Below are 22,676 nucleotides of genomic sequence, written 5' to 3'. Positions count from 1 at the left end.
GAGACAGAGACAGAGAGAGACAGAAAGAGAGAGAGAGAGACAAAATAACGAGCAATAACGAATATAATAATCGTAATGATAATTAGTGTCGTTAAACTCTATATTGCACTAAAATCTTCTCTTTTCTCCATTACCTAGTAGAACGGCAATAGACTATTATTCTTCTAGAAAATACCTATCCTCTTACGTATGTACAATTTAAAAATTACTACTATCCTTCCGCTTATATTTTAACTATTACAATGACATATCGCTGTTATCGTCGAACATCCTCGCGGTATTGCTCGGTGCACGCGGCAATTCGAGCCTGATCACGCACTCGGTACACTGACATCCGCGTTTTCGTACTTTCCTCGATCGTTCCTCGACGCCGTTTAGTTCGGCTCTCGATCGATCGACTCGTGATCGGCTCTGGCGTGCACAGTTGTACGAGGATTTCGTCCTTTTTTTTTTTTTTCCTTTTTGGTTTTCGAAACTCACGTTTTAGCGAGTTTCGTTGCCGCAGCAAGGGACAGCGAAATCGGTGAGGAAACAAAAATATAATCGCACCCGCGCCGCGGTCGTGAAATACAGCGAGCAGTTTTTCAAGAACCGGGGGATATCAATTTCTCAGTTTTCGTCGTGCGATCAACCGCGCTTCCGATGTCACACAGAGTCTCGTTGTTTATTATAACTACGCTTCGAATCATGCTGTTCTAGCATCGAAAATATTGCATTTTAATACATATTATATTGATTTGTCTGGAGGTGAAGTTAACCGAACGACGTCGCTTTTTTGGCATTTTCCCTTATCTCTTTCCCTTTTTTTCCTTTTCTTTGCCCTTTCTATTTTTGCTTCCTTTACAAGTAACTTTCGTCGATGCACAGGAAACGCGCGGTTCATCACGAACAATATAAATAAAGTTTATTCGTCGACTAATACTACGGTATTGCTTCAATATGATATGATACAGTCTTTTCACTGATTGTCCAATATCACTACGTAATACATCCTGTTAATCCCTTTTTCCCCTTTCACTCATCACATCGTCTTGCTTTTTCATCTCCGTTCATTCTTCCATCCTCGTTTTCGCGCATTTTACTAATCGATACACCGCGTTGGAACGAATCATCGTCGCAGCCAAATCCGCATATCGTTTGCCATAGAAATACATGAAAATTCTACACAGGTACGATCAACGAATATCGCGATAAAGTATCTAAATATCGTAACAAGACAGGAAAAATTGGTCGCGAATATATTTCGTAAAAGATATAACGTTGCAAATATTACGTATTAATTAAATAAACGCGTAACATCGATATTCGCGATATTTAGAGTCGATAATTATCGTAGACGCAAACAAACGCTAAAAATTCTTTACAAACATTCAACTATGTTTCGATCGATCGGAAAATCTTCTTTTTGTAAAACAGAAATTTGAATCGATCACGCAACGATTTATTTTTATTTCTTCGAGCAACGCGAACGCAACGTTACGTACACAGACGGCGATTCGTAAGAATAAAAGAATTCGTTCCAAAATCGAGTGTATCGACCTTTCACTCTTACTTTTATCATTATCACACACACATACCTCTTTCTCTCTCTTGCTCTAGCTCTTCACTTTTTACACTGCACTGATCGTGACTGATCGTGACTACATATTGCGAGTGTCTTTATTAGGATTAATATCACTTATTTGTTCGGCACGACGTACTCGCGCGTCGTTTTTATAACAATACGTACTTTTATATTTTATGTTTCGAATTGTACTTTTCAAGACGCATCGATGATTATTCGGCTATTTGGTTTTCGTTGTGATCGACTCTTGCCCGTTCGCGAACAATCCTCTTCCTCTTCTTTTGTCTCGTTACGACAGAAATCAGAATTGAAAATTCAAATGTTTCCTGGCCTCTCTAATTTTACAAATACATATTTTACAAATTTTATAAATTAGAATTAGTTACGCGTACGAACGTAAAGTATAAATTATTTTGCAATCCGTTTCTGTATGATTATTTATTCATATAGGTACTTAGAGAAATATATTTTGATATTTTTGGAAGCACTTAATCAAATTATATTTCGTATATGTAATTTCGATAAACAGTTTATAGTCTCCGCTGATCTTTAGTACGTTTATCGATGGAGATCTTCCACGTAAAATATAGAAAGTTCGAAGGCACAAAATTTTATCAAGTTAGAAAATATTGTTTTACGAGGTTATGAACAATTGGAAAATATGACTTTAGATATACGCTAAATTCGGTAACCTTCGAACCTGATTTCCAGTCTACAGAAGTTGGTCTAAAGGTGGGGTACGCTCGTAAACTGTTTTATCGCGATCGTAGCTGATATGCTTCGCAAATTCTATCTCACTTTACAGATGATTTGATCTAGAGATTCCGTAAGGGTTCTTTTATGTCATTTTATACGATATTCTTATGCAACATGTAGCACATTTTCGGTATATAGCATGTAACGTCAGCGATCCTTATTACGTACTTTTATCAAGTTGCTGAATTTTCATCGATTACGTTAGCAGATCTGGCGTTCAGCCCTCTCAACTAAATATTGACTGGTACCGCATACGTGGTAAGATTTTCTTTATTTTCGAATCGCGTGGTTCCAATTTTTGCTTTAGAATCGAAAAGTGGATTTTAATCTTCGCTTCGAACGGCAGAACTTAAAGCTACGATAAACGAAATCGACTCGAATATACTTGAATCTTTACATAGAAGGGAGAAGCATGTTTCTTAACTTAACGCTATAATCGAAAAAATTTGTTTAACGACGAATTAATTGTTATTAATTGCAACGATTAATTTTGTTCCGCGTATCGACAAGAGGAAAATCGTGAACCAGTAAACATTCGAACGACGGTTTGCGAATCTGTTATTCATCGTAATTAGAATGGTAGCGTAAAGTTACGAGTAAGTTAAAATGGCAAAGCGAAGAGGGAAGAGGTTCGTGAATCGATTCGTCAAGCGTCGTCGGTTCCGGTGGAAAATTCGCCGGGAGACTGGAGACGCGTCGAGAACGTCACACGCGCTCGCGCAATGACCGTAAAATATTTCGCATAAAGCCTGTGACAGTCTGACTATCGCTTACTCTTATTTGGCCGCAGCATCGAGCTAATACGTTTGCGATCCGCTTGAAACCGAGAAGTCGTACGCGCATCACTTGCAATTCCAATGACTCCACCGTCAGCAACCACGTAGAACAGTTAACCACGTACTACGTTTAAATTCCATTGCTGGTTACGATTGTACGTATGTACATAATTCCATTCCCACAGCGATCGCGTCTTTCGTGCTCTTATATTGTCCGTTTCTGTTTACGGCCATCCCTGAAACTCGGTCAAGGGTTCTGGTTTAGGCTCGAGACTGGGCAACTGATACGGTCAGTTTTGCTGTCACAAGCCACCCTCGGGTCAATGTTGAGCCGCGAATTTCATGCGCTTCTGCTTCTGCCGTTGGTTGCAAAACCAAACTCTAACCACGTTCTTCTTCAGATCCAGCTTCTCCGCGATCGCGGCGATCTTCTCACCGGACGGCCGTGGTTGCACAGCGAAATACGCCTCCAGAGAACGTTTCTCGGGCGCGGCTATACTCGTTCTCTTTCTTTTCTTCTCGCCGGCTGGTAACACCGACGGAGCGTCGGGATCTCGTCTCTTGTTCTTCGCCTGGGCCTCTGCTTCCTCCAACCACGCTTGCAAGATCGGCTTCAACGCGATCATGTTGTTATGCGATAACGTGAGCGACTCGAACCGACATATCGTGGATTGAGATAGCGCTCCAACGCCTGGTAACTTTAAATTTGCCAAAGCTTTGCCGACATCGGCTTGCGTCACGCCCAGCTTGATGCGTCTCTGTTTGAACCTTTCTGCGAACGCTTCCAACTCTCGTGGATCTGTGTCTGCATCGGGATGAAGACCCGCGGCCGCGGCTGCCGCTGCTGCCGCCGCCATCGCTGGATGATGATGAGCCGGATGTGGTACGCTACCTCCGCCGCCGCCCAAGTTTCCGTGATGATGATGATGGCCCATCATTCCGTTCATCCCGCCGTAAACCGAGGGACCATGAATTCCAGCATGATGACCTGGTCCACCGCCGGTATTCTCTGACATTGGCGTCAACGTGGTCATTGAGTTTGCTGGATCCAACATGTCCAGACTCTCCATTCCTGGATGGCTCATCTGTAAAATATAATTTGCGTATTTTTTACTCGTAAAGCGTGCTGTCGGTTAAGTTAATACGTTTCGTACGCTTCTTGCTTTTTCATTGGATATTTTGTAAAACGAGATCGACGCGTGCTACTCGAACATCGAATAACGAGAATTTTAAGTATGTATAATTCCACTGCGATACGCTTCACCGCTGTGCAAGAGAAACAAGAAATTAAGCGAATAGTTGGAAAACGTATCGGTTAATGGCAACGGTCGGATATTACTGCGAAATATTTCTAACAAATACACCGTGATACGAACTAACAATTTCTCCAACATCGGTATAAAATCTCGTTATACCTGTATAAAACTAAACGAGTATCTTGTACGTATTTACATTATTTTATAACGTTCGTTAACAAAAATGAAACGTTCAGGGATGAAAGAATCCTGTTCTAATTACTAGCAGCCATGCGATAAAATATTCCAAGCTTTCTTTTATAGGCGTACAAATTTCATAATCACGCAAAATCAATAATCGTAACAACGTAACTTAAACCAGCAGTTGTGAAAAATGAATCGAACTCGGCTCGTAAAATATTTCGAGCACGAGAGGGCGGCACGTCCACGGCTGTTTAAAAATCAAGATCTTTGAGCAGAAATTGTACGGTAACGTGGTTACGCGATTCTACCAATTAACATTGTTAAAAGGAAAGAACGAATGAAACCAACGGGGGCCACGAGAGATAGAAAGGGACGAGGACACGGAGATGAAGAGAGAACGTGTACAAACTAGCACGCACAATTATGCAGCACGTGCCGTGGTCGTCGCGTCGCGTCGCGTCGTCGCGAGCGCAGTGTGCACGACCCCTTACAAATTATTTATGAGCTCCCTTCGTATTTTTTCCCGTAGAAAGTGACGCCACGTCAGGTACCGTTTGCGTTCTTTGTTTTCTCAAACCTACGTATCCAAATATCCACCTTTTCCTTAAACCAATACGAAATATGTACGTTAATACGTACGCGCTAACGTCCACTCCTCTGCAGAGGAGATGCACCTGTCAAGGTCGACGTATCGCGCGGCATCCATTCATTCCCAGGAGTATCGTATTGCCGATAGTGGAAATCGTAAATGTGTCATCAGGATTTAGGCTCGAGAGTAGCTTTAGCGACTCTGAGTGGCGATACTTTCAGGGACTACCGGGTTTCTAAGAGTCGCGGATGTTGTAGTTTGTCGGGATGCCGACAAAAGGCCCCATACTCTCTGACGCTCGTTGTCGAGGGTCGTGTGGGCGATGATTCGGCGTCACAACGTTCCGTAGCAAGTGGAAAACGATAAGAGATTTCTAGCAGGGTTTGGTCAGGCAATGGGGAGGAAGAAGATCGAGGATCGAGGCCGATCGGGAGTGAAAAAAAGATTGAAATATATTTGGGCTTCTATTTAGTCGCTTTTTACTTGTATCTGTTATTTGTGTCTTTGTTAATGTCTGGATTTTATGTCGTTTCGTGAGCAAAGAATACTATTTTAACAATACGTTCAAAGATACCTTTTACTCTTAAAGATATCTTTTAACCGGAGAAAGTTTGAAAAAAAAGGCAAAGATATAGCTAGCACGCTGCTATATCGGAATTTCTGAATATCGAGGAAAGAAACGCGACGCCAGAACGTAGAAACCCCGCTCGATGGCTTCGTACTCTTTTAGAATCCTAGGACCGCAAAGATATAGGGGAAAGGTCGTAAAAGCGGAAGGTCCGCGTATAAATCGGCAAAAAATGCGGCGAGTGTGGTTGCGATTGGTGCTCGCGCGAACATGCGCCTACGCCTACGGGACGTTTGCGTAACGTTGTACACAGGGCGTGACGCGTATGCGTAGGAGTAGGATCGCGCGTTCGTGTGTACGCAACATTTATTCTCACGAGAATATGCAGCGTAGCGAGCTAACTGGATGGCACGGTTTCAGTCCAGGGGTGCTCTGGAATAGCATAGTTACATCAGAAATGCAGGGGCTTGCGGGTGGTGGCGCGAAAGAGCGAGAAGGAAAGCACGTTGGAAGAGGATAGTTGCAAATATGGAGTGAGCGAAGGACTAGCCCAGGGGCGTATATGGTAGGGCCCTAGAGACCCGCGCAATATTTCATCATTATGCTGACACGACGCGACGCGACACGACGGTAGGGTTAGCCGACTCTCTCGTTCCTTCTCTCTCGAATACGTGCCCCTGTTTTTCTCTTCTTTACCCTTGCTCCGTTGTATCTACGTTGTACGGCCTATCGTTCGTCACGATTCTTTCCCCTTGCTCTTTTCCCTTTGACTCGGTCCGCACCCCAAAGCTTGTGCCAATGACACAAAACTCGTTACATGCGTTCGTGAACGTAATACGTTGCGCGTTAGGCAAGCCTGCAGCAACACTACCCGTTATTGAATTCGTCAACCTCGCGTATAAAAACAGACTTTATGGGACACTTGCCGTTTGACCATCTGTATGGGAGATTCGCGGCTGGGAGAACGGGACAGAGAGAAAGAGCTGTAAGCGGCAGAACGGGGCTCGTCGTTCACTCGTCGTGCCACCGCACTGCGGGAAGCCAGATCTCCGATCTATACACCCACTTCATGGTCAACGAATATTCTAGCGACTAATAATAGTCAGCCGATTTCCAGCGGGTCGATGAAACGAATACTCTCGCGTTCGCTGTTACGGTTGATCTATCTTCGATCAGTTTGCCAACATTGTACAACGACCTTTTTCCGCCTAGGTAATGTTTTTGAATAAAATAATGCTTTTCTATCGGATTTATCGATTTATCGGTTTATTTATCGACCACTTGTCAGGACGAGTTTTTAAACAACCGAATTATTCTTATTTTCTGTTTCGTTCCTATACCGGGCTGCGTTTAACCGTTTCTTCGATTCATTTTGTACGAACGACAAAATATCTTTACATCCACGTAAATAATATCTGTTTAACGCGAAGCAATATTTTTATTAATAACTGTTGAAACGTATCGGTACGATACATGTACACGTAAGATATTTCTAACGCGTGGATAAAGCCTTTGGAAGATTTTAACGCGAAAGTATAAGCAACGAGATAGAGGACTCTATGGAAGCTGTTATAAAAATGTATTATTCCGAGCAGGAATACGTTAATCGGTGACGTTTTTATAGAAATATTTCATTCGGATAATGGATAGATTACGAATATAACAATATTGCAATCGAATATATTTTTCAGCTTTAATATGCATTTGCATTTGGAAAACGCATTTGGAAAACGATGCATAAATAAAAGCAGGTAAAACGTATGCGTGTTTTAATCGTACTACACCTACTTCATACATCTTTGAATAACTCATAACTACATACATATATATATGTGTTTGTGTATATATATATTAGCGTCATTATCGTTTTTTTGGATATCGTTAAAAAATTTTCTGACTTTATTCTTTTAATCTGAAATTCACGAAATATGGTCGATTTTACTCGCTATAAGAGAAATCGCGAGAATGCTGACCGTATAATAGATACATCGTGGTCGTCAAGTTGTCGAATTTCGAAATTACGTATATCGTGGCAATGATCGAGACATTGAGAATGAGATAATTGCTCGTGTAGTAGTTACATACATAAATACGTTTCTTACGCACTGGAATTTCGGCAGCGAACCCGATGTGGGATTGGTAACATGAAAAGGAAATTCTGTCAAAATTGATTGCGTTACGCCCAGCGTGTTACGAATCGTCCCAATGGCGAGATAACGTACGAGCAACGCCCCTAAACTCGAGAAGATCATTCCGGGTCGCTGAACATTGCTCGATTCACCCTACTGCCATGCTATCATCCGCTCATCGGCCTCAGATTGCTTGTATTAGCATAAAAACCCCGGGACGACACGGAGCAAATTGTAATCGAATTAATGGCACGTTCCTAGCTCTTTCGCGTGTCTGTCTTTCTAAGTGATTAATTCTTTATTCATAATTTTATAAACAATAGGTATCTAGGCATACAGATTCGTGTAGTACGATATACAGGTTTGTATCTTTGTGCGTCTTCCTTGGTCGAATCTTTCATTGTGAATATCACGGGGAATTGACGTTTTATTGTCGCGTGTATTTTTATTGTTTACTTATTTACCGATAAGAATAAAAAAAAATGTTAACGTTAAAGGGGTGATTTTCCAGATATTTTCCATAGATTTGACGTTGCGTATGACGCGTGAATTATATTACATCTATACTTTAATATTATTCTAACTGTTCGCGTATCAAAAATTTTATCGTTTAGCGATCGTTTCACATGGAAAATATATATTTTATAGATCAGTTCACGATAACAAACGTTAAAATCGTACGTTCGAAGGTGTACAATTACTCACGCGTATCGAATTATGGGAAATATCAATGATTAAAATATCAAAATGAAAACTGTTGCTCGTATCGCGAAAGATGTTAATAAAAAATCGGTAGGGTTGAATTTTTTAATTGGCGGGTTAATTATAAATCATAATTAATTGCTACGCGTAATTAATTATTGTCGGTGGTTTTAAGCCGTCCTCGAAACTCGTTGCATTTTATAATCGTACTCGAACGATGAATTTTGCATGTCGACGTTATTGTTTCGGTACACTTCATTACGATAATTGTTTCACCGATAAACTTCGTCATTGGTAACAACATTAAGTTTTAACAAATTATCGTGCCTCCGAGGCCACGTACGATATACAATTAGTCCGTTTCGTAATTCATTCCAGTCTGGATGTAACCACAGACTTTACTCCGTTTTATCGTCGTCTTTGTCGAAATACAATACGAAAAATATTCCTGATCGAGAAGAGCCAAGCGTTAATAGGATTATCGTTAAGAAGGAGAAAAATTTGCGATTATTATTAACAGTAATAATGGCAAATTATCGTGATTTTAATCCCAAAACGTTCCATAACATTTTTTATCCCTGATATTTATTTACATAGGTATCTACTGTCACCTTTTGGAAAATGACATTAGAAAGCAACATTAAGAATCCTTACGGTCCTTTTCGAATGCCTCTGTTTCGTTCCTTTATACCTCTGCATATCCGACACCTCTGCTATTATCAGGTATTACTTTCTCTTTTGTAAACGATTAGCGACACTTTTATTTTATTACTAAAATTTATTACAATTTTACTACGTAAAAGTACTATAAGAAATTTGAGGAGTAGAACAAGTCTATCGTACAATACGGTAAATAGAAATTACAATGTTGTACTTTAACGCTACAAGTGTGCGTTATCATATCGGATACGATATAGGTATGTTAATTCTTCGTACTTGAAAACGAAAGAAACTCTGACGCCTCAGCGTTGAATCAAATATTATAAATAATTCATTGTTCCACGAAATAGATTATTACGTTCTTTCTTAAGTATCTTAAATCCTTAAAAAATAATAGCGTTCGTCTACAAAATATAAGAGATTAACGCTCGAAAACAAATTAAACTTCAAACTTGGATCGATCGATAACGGGCAAGAGTGTGACCAACAAATCAAAGTAGTCGATATACAGTCGGTATACTGACACAGTTCGATACATTTTTTTAAATAGTAATCGCGTACTTACTACAAATATAAAGCTCAAGAGACAAAATTATACCGATGTGACAATATCTTTGTAACCGACTGTACATACGTATTTTCATATACGATGTATTGAAATAGCAATAAACTATTCAAAATAACGAGAACATAACCGTACGATAACGTTAATAACAAAATAAACGAGAATCTATACTTTCGTCAACGAAACTAATATTTTGAAAGAAAAAGAATCGGTACGAGTATAGTATTGCGAAAAATGCAGACTCACAAAGAGGTGTGAATGTACCTGATGATGTGGCCGGTTATTTGGATGGGGGGTTGGCATGTGGGTTCCATGATGATAGACGGAAACAGGGTCGTGCTTCAAAGGCATTGGGGTGCCCGCGTTGTGTTTTCCCAAATCCGCCGCCAAAGCCTCCGCCCTCGAAAGTAAGCCGTCTTGTAGACCGCTGTTCAGTCCCCCGAATAAGTCACCCTGAAACGTTAAAAACGACACGTGACACTGATTGAAGAATTAGGGATCATGCATCGGACGTAACAGAATTTTCGAGAAAACGTTTCGTCTTCTTAAACGAATTTATATCGCGTCTTATCGTTACAGCGTATCTCCTAACGTCGTTCGCGTTGATACGACGTTGGCAATGGGACTACGATTTACAGAGATCCAAGTTCGACGAGGTGTGTAAACCAGATGCTGCGTTATCAAGGATACTTTGCACACTTAACGTACCTTCGCTACAAAAATTATATAATAATTAAAAATATACATTGAAAAATCGTTTTTGAACGTAATAAGATATTACACGTCTTATTAATAAAATTTAGCTTCGAACTTTTATTTCCTTCCTGTCGGGCATAAGAATGATCGTGAAACAACATCAATTTCTGTTTTATTTTCATGTATTCAGTTTTTGTTCTACTTGAAACATTTCAAATGTTAACAACATCAATTTCTGTTTTGTTTTCATGTATTCAGTTTTTGTTCTACTTGAAACATTTCAAATGTTTCAGTTTACGAGCCTAGAGAATCTTATGGAACATTTTACGGTAATGGTTCAAAGATACGTATAATCTTCGAGTTGTCACTTTTGTAGCAAGGGGGCGATATGTAAGAATTTTGTACGTGGTTCTGAAAATTTAGTTCGATAAACAGAGGACAATTGGTTTTATCGTGCAATGTTCCGGTCGAAAGTTGCTACTCAATGTCAGTTTCTGGTGAAAAAAGTATGCGGTGCTTTTGTATAAAAGTATCCAGTCAGAGGTCACTCCATGTGCTCAACATGGCCGTGCGATCGATATTCTAAAAATAGTTTTAACGCTGGAAACTTGGATTTAGGTTTTGCCGGATTTTTCAAGTGTACGATGTACGAGCGTAATTATCAATTTTTATATCAATTAATGTAATTATTACCTTATTATTACAATAATATCACTAATTTCTTAATAACGGGTATTTGCTAGAAATTAACTTGAGTCATTTTCTCATAATGAAACTATTAATTTGTTCAATTTTTTTAATGAAACTAAAAATTTTTTTGAAAAAGAGCTACTTTTTAAACATAAATTTTCATAGAGATGCAAAATATCTGACATTGTATCGGGTAATATTTAATCATTCTTTGATTATTAAGAAAATTTTGATATTACACTCGACGAATCATCCGCGTTATAAGTTTCGAATTTTTGCATTTTGTATCTTTATATATTTTCTGTTTATTTGTAAGCATAGTACGATTAAGCAAAGATACATACGTACAAGGGCGTACATAATACTAGATTACGATTCACCCGGTTAAGTTGATGTTATTTCAAAAGTGGTTACGCGTGACGTATGAGATTTGCTAATCGTGTTCGTCTGCCTGTCAAATGTTGCTGGGGCTGCTGGACGGAATATTTTAGGGTCAAAGTGTTACTAAAATTGAACGAGACCTAGGGTCCGACATACTGTGTATTCCTATGTTTGAGAACAGGTCTTTCACAAACATATAGTTAGCGATAACACAAGTAACTTAATATTTTTGCACTTTTATGCCTATCGTGAAAGCACAAGCGGCATTTAGAGTTCAAACGTTAATCAAATTTTTAAAAACGCATCTAGACACAATTTTATACATATACAAATAAGTTACGTATATGTTTAAAAATACCTTTTACCTCTGATGATATTTTTCCTATTCCTATTACCTTTGCTTAAAATAATGGCACGAGGAAAATTTTCAGCTAAATTAAAAAGATCTTCAATTTTCAAACTTATCGTTAACAAAGAGTATACGATAATAAATACGGATTTAAATAATAAGATTTAAATAAGGCGAACGATAGAATATGATTTCGTTATCAGTGTACATTTTCGAATTGGATGATAAAAGTGTTTCTTCTTTTACGACGAATAACGATAATGAAGTAGCTAGAGCTGAAAGGTTTAATGAAATTTCTTTTTCCGACGTCATATTAATAGCAGTTGTGACGCGAATTTATGGTTTCGTTTTGTCCAGATACGCTTCTATGTCGTGGCAATCGATATTATATGGGACATTTTGCGTCAGCCGCATCTGTCACTCACGGCACATTACAAGGTTCGGCTACCACACGAGCAATATCGTCACGTTATTCGAGGAAAATCGAAATATCCGTAACGCGATGCAATTCCAAACTTTTGTAAAGACGAAGTCATCAAAAGCTCGTTTCTCGATACGAAAGGTTTCGCTTTATACGATTTATTTGATCAGATTCGCTATTTATTGTTCGATCGTGACAGGTGCTATGCACCTTTTTTTATCGACGCTTTATATGTTTATCGTTGGAATACAACGATATTACACGCATAGGCACAAATACTCTTACACAGGCACCCGCACAGGCATTTGAACAGGACACTTACACAGGTCATACTCGTTACTGTATAGAGAGTGGGGTTCAAAATATTTAATGGATCATGGGTCACTACCTACGTCTAGTAACTGGCCAATAATCAACGATTCTTGCATACCTTGTTAATTGTATCAATCGCTTATATACATTTGGTTCTGTATTTCTGTTTAATAACACGAACATTGTGTCTTCCACGGATTATTGATCTTAACTTTAAGATTAAATTCTGACATTTACTAAAGATCAAGATATTTTTATCTATAAATTTATATGAAGAAATTTTTGTTAGAAAATCGACCATGTAAATGCACACTTTTTTGTAAAAGTAAACAACTTGCAACGCGTATTAAACTGCGTAAGAAGAGTTTCTAGTTTGAAGTACTCGATTTAAAAATTTATTGCTTTTATCTGTTTTTAATTAACGTGGAAAAAGATCTTTGATTAGAAATAGAAATCTACGACAGATGGACGGTAGAGATTAATTCATGGAATAAACAACGGTGTTTTGTGCACGCTTGTGTGAAGTAACGTTTAATTAAAAATTCGAAATACAAGATTCTAATTCATCGTTTCGATCGAAAGTTGAAATTCAAAGTTGGAACGAAAAATTCAAATAGCATACGAGCTGTTATTTTTTGGGAAACGTTCGTAATTATATCCGTATAGAATTTGCGATTCTAATTGTCTTACTTATCGAGATTTTCTTTCAACGCACTTCGAAAATAGAATATCTTCAAATAGCATTATTGATTTCTCGGCATCACTTGGAAAACGTGGCCATTGCTTTATTAAATATCGATAAAGGAGGATTCATTGTCAAAACAATTTAGCGGGAATTCTCCGCGGCGCGTACGCTTTCATCAAGTTTGTATGAATCCGTTGCGTTGCAACCAATTGCCATCAACGAGTCGTTTCTCATTCGGTAATGGGAAATATCGAAAATCAAGTATCAAGCGTTTTCAAAATATTCCGTAATTTATGAAATATCAAACATTTTTCCATTCCTTCGCTTCGAATTATTAGCTGGAGATTTAATTTGTCGGAATATTCGATTTAATTTATCAAGAAACGATTGACATTCCTTCGATGTGTTAACGCACAGATCACAAAGCGTTTACGGTTTGCGATTTATCTACGGTTTGGCACGAAAGAAATTTATCAGGAAAATAGCAATTAAAAATTTACGAGAGCAAATTATCGTAACAGTTATTGAAATGTCAATAGTTAGATACGTTCGGCGTAGCGAGGTTAAAAACGATTCACTATCCACTTATTTCATTATAAACTGCGATGTCCGCATCGGCCGATCAATGTTTCATGCGAAAACCACCATCGTGCTTCAACGCTTCGATTATTTATGAACTCCTTGTGTCTTTGTCGGGTACGTGTACCTACTATCTGTCCGTCTGTCTGTCCGTCTGTCTATCCGTCTGTCTGTAGGTTACTGAACTACCGCCACTTTTTCTAATTTCCAACTTCTTCCTTGTGCTTTTCGCCTTTCGTATCGTAAAATTGCCATTTGCCGAGTACCTCGCTTTTAAACCTGCAAACGATGCATTCATCTTCATAGACGGTTCTAGGGAATAATTAAAGATCGGTATTTGTAGGATGGCGCGAGTTCTTTAAAATAATGATTTCTTATTATTCGTTGCTCTATTAAAATGTAATATCGTCGGTGTATAGGTAAGATGTACACATGACGTAAAATAAGTGTGTGGCAAGCAATTTTTGATAAATCGAAAATGAGATGAACGCTTGTACAATTTTTAAAAGTTCAATGCATATTTTATTCTTCAAATAGATTTTATTATTGGTAGATATGTAAATTAGAAATTTCGAAAGAAAGACAGAAATAGAAATAGAAGTAGGAATAGAAATAGAAATAGAAATAGAAATAGAAATAGAAATAGATATAGAGATAGAAATAGAAATTTTTCATTTTAAACGAATAAAAGTTTGTTATTTTAAATAAAAAATATTTCTTAACATATAGAAATTTGAGAAATATCGCAAAGAGATTAATAAGCACGTGATTTTTTTATCGCCATAAAACATTATTACTTTATTACGATGAAGCACTTAGGCCATTCGTTGCGTCATACATGGTATTGTTCATGAAGACGAATGCTTCACCTAAACGAAGTTTTAACAGGACGATAAATCCTAAATTGCGCTTTCTCTTCAAGTGCGCAGGAAGAATCCCAATTTGGGGCGAGTTTAACCTCGCAGTTCTTATACGTACATGTGTGTGCACGTAGATGAATCTAAGGGGCGATCCGTTTGAACGTGAATCACGTGTTATCAAAATTATGTGAATCGCAATCAAGACGTTTTCTTTCGCAATTTACTTTATTTATGTAGTATTAAAACGTTGTTCGTATATTGGTACGTATCTACAGTTAAATTATAATATTCTTCTTGTTAAATAAAACGACGATGTAATTCGTACATTTATGTATCTTCGCATCTATGTAAAATTAGCCCCTTGCATTCGGCATATTTTCCACTTTTTTATTTATCTTCTCTTCGAGGAGACACATATGTTTAAAAAATTTGAAGCTCGTCTAATTTTGTTCTGTATAATCGGCAAAGTAATCTCTTTGCGTCCCTTTAAAGAGAACACCCGAGCTGTTTGTTACATTTACGATGTCCTCTCAGAGAGGACAACCGAGTAAAAAAGGGTAAAAGAACCATAATTTCGTACGTTTCGGTGAAGATATTTTGTACGTTCGTATATGTAATTCCAATCGAATAAAAGATAGTTTTTAGCTTTTCCATATCGTTAGCTATATGACATGTACAGATGTAAAGCGCAAAACCTATAACTTTGATTAATAATTTCTCCGCAAGTATAGAATAACGAATCTAAACATTCGTATCTTACAAAAATGTTATCAGAAGACTTTTATTCTATCCTTTGATCGACGATCTGTCATATTGCTTCGTCGCAACCGGCTCGCGATACTCTCAACAATTGATTCTATTGCGAATTTAAACGATTCTACGTAGAATTTATTATGGAAACGCATTTCTTCAAATAAATGACTATATGAGCAAGAAACGGCCCCATTTATCCTTCCCGATTCTTCGTACGCTGTACATTGTGCGCTGTACGGCCAATACACACGCGCGCAGTAGTTTTTCCAAGACTTGGCCAGACAGCTAGGGGCAGGGATGAGAAAAGCGACGACTACGCCGAGCAACGGATACAGATTGCTCTTGTTAGCCGCCTAGTTAGCAGCTCGTGCAGTTGTTTAGCAAAGTTTCTACGGAGTCCCCCTTCGAGCTCGATTCTGTAGGTCCCCATGGTTAATAGAGTCATTTTTCCGAGCTGCCTGCGGCCAACCCACCCGTTAAATACGTCTTCCAGCGGCGGCACGTTAAAGATTAGCCAATTACAATTGAATTATCGCGCCCCAACGGCCGTCCGCGTAATTTATCTGCTCGAGCTTATTCGCGAGAAACCGGGAATGATTAAGCTCGTAACGTAGTACGCGAGACGACGTATTATTATACATCAGCCTCCTTTTCCGTTTAATCTACCACCGGGCTTTACAATTCTCCCATTTTAAACGATTACGATTACAGTGTACGAGTCGAGGAGACTCGAGTTACGTTCGAGGAAATATCACAAAGTATAGCTACCTTCTTTTCTCGTTTTACGAGCGAAGAGAAGTAGCGGAGAGTTCCTGGAACGTTTGATAGATATTAGGTCGGTAGTCAGTGCATAATAACGCGAAACGTTGTCTTTCAAATAAAATCACAGTTTTATTTTTATTTTTCTTTTTTTCAAAATATCCGTGCATTTAGTCAAAGAAACGTCTATACGACTCGTTGCATATTCCCAGTCTAACTAATTTCGTTATACCGAATTTATAGGAATTATCAGTTTTTCAAATAAAAAGCTCTTAGAGCGGAGCTATTACAATTTCTTCGTTTTCACTTCTTTTTTAAATAATTTATGCATCAAAAAGTTGTCTTTAATCTTCCCAAGACTTACTTTACTTTACTCTTTCCCAAATTTAAGCTGCTATTGCTGAGATACTCGTGTAGTTTATAGGTTTCTGATATACTATAAGCGTTTGGAAAAATGATTTTTCTTAATTCATACTTCGTTATTCTCTAGCGTTGCCGAATATATCGCTTGGATTTTTATAGAGCTTCTTCACAGTCTGAAGTAAGTTTTTATGTCTTCGATTTTTATACATTGACAATGAACGTTTCTTAGTGTCTTTGTATCGGTAATTTGTGCTCTTTTCGACGGTTTACGTCTCGATTTGACGATGACAGCTGATACCTAACGTACGTGTGCCTTCGTTCAGGAATAATAGATAGACATTTATTACAAACATACGATTAGTAAAATTCTGATACACAGCACTTATAGCGATCTTAAACGTACACCGAAGACCGTTTCGCGCGAAATGGTATTCGTATTTTATTTCAGAGAACACGGGACTATTTAGAAGCTAAGCGTTGACGCGTGTCTTCGTTTTTCAATCGTGTAGAAGCAAACTAAATACGATTCTTCGATCGTTGCACGACCGAAAGTACGTAGGAACTCGGTGATTCTTTGCAGTTGGTGGCCGTATAACCGACGTTCTGGCCAAATATTCATTAAAGTTTTTCACCACTCTATCCGTCATTCCATGATACAATCCAATTTTATCTATTATGCAGGGTGTTTCGTATTGAAAAAGAGTAAACCGCCATTGTCAAAATGAAATAAAGTGCATAAATAAAATAAGCGGGCCAGAATGCTAAGGTGAATGGAATACAACTCGATGCAGTTGAACATAACATACACATTCATGACTATATAATGCGTGTACATTGTACGTACGTATGTAGTTCTGTTTTCCATCGCGCTTCTGCAATCGAATAGAGGCTCGAGCTTTAAAATAAAGACGATAAAAGATTCAGTAGCCGAGAATACGTAATACGATGAAAATTGACTCTTTCGTCCAATTTCACTGTATCAATCATCAAAATGTTAACGATAAAAGTAATTTTTAGATTTTTTCTTTTAATCTTTACGCTTTGCGATATTCAACAGTTTTAGCGAGGAAAAGAACGTGAAGTAATAGGGGACTTTGACCAGATACTACGTCGAACTATGCCACGAGAGAGACTTTTATCCCGTTCGATGTCGTCGGCTCGAGCGGTGATCTGAAAGTGAAGTCGTGGTCGTAGTCGTACGATCGGCGTGGCGCAACGCGGCGTCGCGTTGCCTAAATCCTAAACCTAACAATAAGACCGAAACTCTGTCGCGTCTTTCCTTAACCCTGCGCAGTCCTGCTTTTCTCGCCTCGAAGATTCACAGTTCGCAGGGCGGCACAGAGCAAAAGTCGACGCGTGACAGCAGGCGCGTATAGGCGTATCCTAATTCTCTTCGATGCACATAATGATATTTATTTATGAAATATTATAAAACAATTTATAATATTATAAATGTCCGATACCGGATACTAGATATACACTCTTCGTTGTACGTACATGTAATTTGTTTTCATTCTCTACTACATTTTTAAAACTTCTTGTAATCTGTGTGTGTGTATGTGTGTTCGTGTATTCTGTATAGAACAAGTATCGAATTACTCGTACTCTATAGAGCTTATAAGCCCTGAGAATTCTTTTTACGTCAGAGTCGTACAATTTTACTCCAAGTCCTTTCATCTACCAATTTCCTTTCGATCTCCTTTATTTTAATACGAGTATATTTAACAGCGATAAAGATGATGCGAAGTATTTGCGAAGAGAATAGACGAGTATTTCCTATTTGTTAAGGTTATTCGGTGTATGTGGAATTAAAGAAACGCGTGGGTAAATTGTAAGGTTGTGAATATTAAAGTACAAAGTGTGGAATACGATGTAAGCTGGTCCAGATCCTCACGCTAGCAATGTTACCCTGAGACTAAAAGAACCCTGAAGCCAACGTCGCACGTGTACCGCTTATGGTCTGTCATAGACGCATTCTTTTGTTTTTTTTTTTTTAAATCGTTTATTTTGCCAAGATTTGTTTTTTTTATACATTTTTGAAATTCACAATAAACAATGAATTTGAGTAAAATGTGTTACGCATTCCTTTGTCTATGCGCTATCGATGACCTTAGCGCTTGAGAAAACCGAAGACCAGATGTAGAGTTCTCTTAGAAGTGGCGATCACTTCGACACTATTTTTTAAGAGATGAAACATCTTTCAGCCACGTATGATATACGTATGATTTAAATAACAGTTGGAAAAATAGCTGATTATTTGTCACGATATTACGATTGGACCTTGGTGCTTTTAATGGAAAGAAAATTCCAGCAACGTTTCCAATTCCGATACTAAGCTTGCTCTACGTTCGAGAAAGTTGTGTTCCAAGTAAAAGTCGGTTACAACTCGCAAGAAGAGTAGCGCACTTGCTCGACGTACGAGACTAATTGTTTGCTTCGAAATTGAATTCCAACTGTGCATGCTAGGAAATTGGAATTCGAGCTGTGTACATTCCGGCGCGTAATATTTTTTTAGTTACTTTCTCGCTAACATTTTCCTGTCAGAAAATTTGGCATATTCTATCTGTCGTAATACTCGTAAACTACCCAAGTTTTGTCTTTCAGATAATTTCAAAGCACGAAAGAGATCCAATTATGCGTTGAAATTTATTTGTTCGATCAATCGTTTAATATATAATGTAATTGCAAATGAAAAATGTTTTAATACCGTACAAACTACTTAAAAGCTACATCTTATCTTGTACATTTTCTGTTAATAATCTCACTGAAGCCGTCTGAAATCGTCTACAAAGATTATAAGTAATTTTAAACGATCAAAATTTCTCTACGATTTATCCAATTTATTCTACCATATTTTCTATTTGATTAAAGATATAAACTCTTAATGAATTTTCACCTGTCGATATTAACTCGATTTTATTAATATACGTCACAATATCGTTACGTTATAATTCGTCGCAGATTAATCTGATATCTTGACGGAGTATTTATCGTAGCGGGAACCAGCCAACAAACGCATTTGCGGAAGAAACTTCGAGTCTTATCGTTAGAAACGGTAATGAAATTCTCTTTGAAATCTTACGAAAGGAACAAATCCTAAACAACGATACGTCATTTACGCTTGTTTACAATTCTGTAATTCATAGGAAAAAGAAAACCAGCGACAAACGCAGAAAGACGATTAACAGTGCTGTAACTCGATTCTAAAAACAGCACCGTTCGTGGACTGTCGGCCAACGGATATCGCGAAATGGGACAATTACGTTATTTCCGTTCGATAACCTACATCGCGAAGCAGTCTGACGTATGAATAATTAAATTCTTCCAGAAAATCTGACGTCTCGCGCGAAAACGAGCAGACTGTACGAATTAACACTTGCATGTCGGAGTAGCGTTTGTCTAGAGTCTACAGTCTAGAGTCTAGAGGCTAGAGTCTAGAGTCTAGAGTAATCCGGAGAAGGATATTATCTTCGTCCTCTTCTGGCGTCCCGAATAGTCTCGATCAAATTCGGTTTCACTTGTCACAGTCACAGTCACAGTTATAGTCGACACAGACGCGACTCGACCTGGCCATGGCGCGGCGACGAGCGGACGAGCTTCGTCCTCATCGATTTAGAAACGATCCAAATTTATAACGTCGCTCGATATTTACCTGCAGGAAGCTCCGGTACGGTGTCTGCCGCGATCGGTCGCGCAACCAGTCGCCGCAGCTTTATTCGGTACCCGCTCGCTAATAATTCATCTCGTTCATTGGATAACGCAATTAACCGTGTATTATTGATGGAAGCCGAGCGAAACGCCGAGTATTGTATTGTAAATTATCACTCGATAAATGCTTGGAGATTGCGACATGAAATATTGCGACACGCGAGATTGCGGTGCAAAGTAGCTGCACGTTGGTCGCAACTTGTCCATGTATCGGGGTATCCATGCTCCGACAGATGTACATGGCGGCATTAATATGCATGTATGCGTATAAATAGATAGGCGAATGCGTTGCTGGTTCAATCGCGCAGGTAGATGAAGGGTTAACGAGAAATAGGTATGAAATTATGCCGCCGTTGGTGATTTTTATTCGAGTGATGATTTTTAGAACGTATGTACCTGCTTGTGCGTGTATATATATATATACATCAATGAAGTACTTAAAGATCGATGTTGATTATTATAACGAGTAACTTTTACGTAGACTTCGTTCATAATGAACGTACCCCCGATATCCTTCTAGAAAACTCCTATTATTCTCCACGTGCATAATGGTCGGCGTATCGAAACTACGCTACAGATAACATTCGCGAGTACGTCTGAAAGAGTATCGTCGCTCAAAGCCGAATCTAAACTCTGTCGGCCGTTGAGAAATTTATAATTTCGGCTATTGATATTTATTATATAGATATTTATTTCTACGGATACCTCAAAATTATTTGACTCGATTTACGAATCTTCGGATACGTCGCTTTTCTGACAAATCGAAGATACGCGACAGATGTGTCATTTTACAAAACTAGAATAGGTAGAAATGAAACAAGCGTGGAAAATATAGCTCGCGTACTTCTCCGCGTAACGTTCCGAAAACGATATTTCACGTGATTCGATAATAGCTATTCGGTGCTCATTTTCAAACCACGAACGCTAGTTACACGCTACTTGTCGGAGCGTTTGTTCCATTTGCGGGAAACGTAAGCGACGCGTGGCTCTTTTTACGGCACTCAAACTATCTCGCACCACCTCATCGTATATCTAAATAATCAATTTACTACTGGCCATAATCGTAACCAGGAGTTAGCGAGTTTATGTCAGCCAAGCCACCGTAACTACGTGGCTTCGCGAAGCATAAATATTATGGAGCATTTCGTATAAAATAAAGCAATAGAGTTCCGAGTTATTCTCTTTCTCTTCTTCGAACTCGCTCCGCTTCCGTTTCTCTTCCTTTCTATTTTAATCGCCTCTAATCAATCAACATCGGTATCTTATTTCTACTTTGATCGCGTATCGTATCTTTATGTATATATGCTTTGTATCCTTAATATTATAAATATTTATCAACGAATGAATTTCATTCTGATGCCTTCGATGACGTTTAACAGAGATAGAAGGAAAAACGTACTGTGCAAACACCGTCTGCATTTCTACCGTGCTTGATCGTGCAAGTAGCGTTGTCGTTTTTATTTTCATTTAATTTTGATTCGATCGTTTCGTTATCGTCTGTGATCGCGGCGATACCAAACGTGTTTAAATAAATCGTAAATCGTATACTCTTAATTTCCATACTTTAAATGCCACCGTTCGGAAACGAAAACGCGCTAAAATTTCTTGTAACGTTAAATCAACAATGGTTAATATATTATCGATGAAGATAACGATGTTAAATTCATTTGCTTATTCCAGTTTGTTTTTCCTTCTTTCGAATCAGACATACCACGAAGCTTAATTCCACGATCGATCGAAAATTTGTTGAGAAACAATCTTTGACGTTATTCCCTTTTTGTTGTGATTCAATCGGATGGACGTTATTTTACGAGCACGTAACAAGCCAGGTAAACACGATGGAAAAGGTAACAGTGTTTCTTTCTGAATATTTTTTAACTACGATCCAGTCTTCTTATTAGATTAATCAGTAGTAAATATATAGTAACGTTGCATCGTACTTACGTTATGCCTCGGTGACCAGGAATTGCACATAATGGAGGCATCTTCCAATATACGACTCTGCAAGAAGAAAACTTTCGATTTTTAAGTGTTTCATTTGACGCAACATATTTGTATATTTTTGTTCCTCGGCATCTCAAATTCGTACTACTAACGATTCTTTAATTACGCTTCCATATCTTCGCACGATAGTCGATAACCGATTTTGAAAGAATTCGATATCGTTTAATATATTTATCCACGATCGAAACGAGCAAATAACAAAACAAGCATATACAAGAGATATGAAAAGTTATATTAATTGCGAATGTATTCGAAGATCCTTTTGCACGTCCCAAGTGTCATTGAACTCCTAGAAATAAATGTCGACTGACTTAGAAACCCGGTGGAGAATGGAAAATTGGAAAGATTTTACAGCGTGACGCTTTCAC

General features: G+C 38.3%; 1 protein-coding gene across 2 annotated transcripts in view; it reads right to left on the bottom strand.

Moving 5' to 3' along the window:
- Nucleotides 1–223: 223 nt before the first annotated feature.
- LOC132916076 (inhibitory POU protein) overlaps nucleotides 224–22,676 on the bottom strand; it is a 59,725-nt gene continuing 37,272 nt past the window's right edge. The window contains exons 2-4 of one of the 2 annotated variants that reach the window (XM_060975844.1): nucleotides 22,249–22,305; nucleotides 9,995–10,201; nucleotides 224–4,181 (exon numbers count right to left, since the gene is read on the bottom strand). In XM_060975844.1, coding sequence (XP_060831827.1) covers nucleotides 3,417–4,181; nucleotides 9,995–10,201; nucleotides 22,249–22,305 — 1,029 coding nt within the window. In that variant the 3' untranslated portion in view covers nucleotides 224–3,416. The remainder of the gene's footprint in view (nucleotides 4,182–9,994; nucleotides 10,202–22,248; nucleotides 22,306–22,676) is intronic. The other variant, XM_060975845.1, reaches the window with a different exon arrangement.

The sequence above is a fragment of the Bombus pascuorum genome, chromosome 1, assembly GCF_905332965.1.
Source record: "Bombus pascuorum chromosome 1, iyBomPasc1.1, whole genome shotgun sequence".
NCBI lineage: Eukaryota > Metazoa > Arthropoda > Insecta > Hymenoptera > Apidae > Bombus > Bombus pascuorum.
This window is presented reverse-complemented; position numbering and strand designations above follow the sequence as displayed.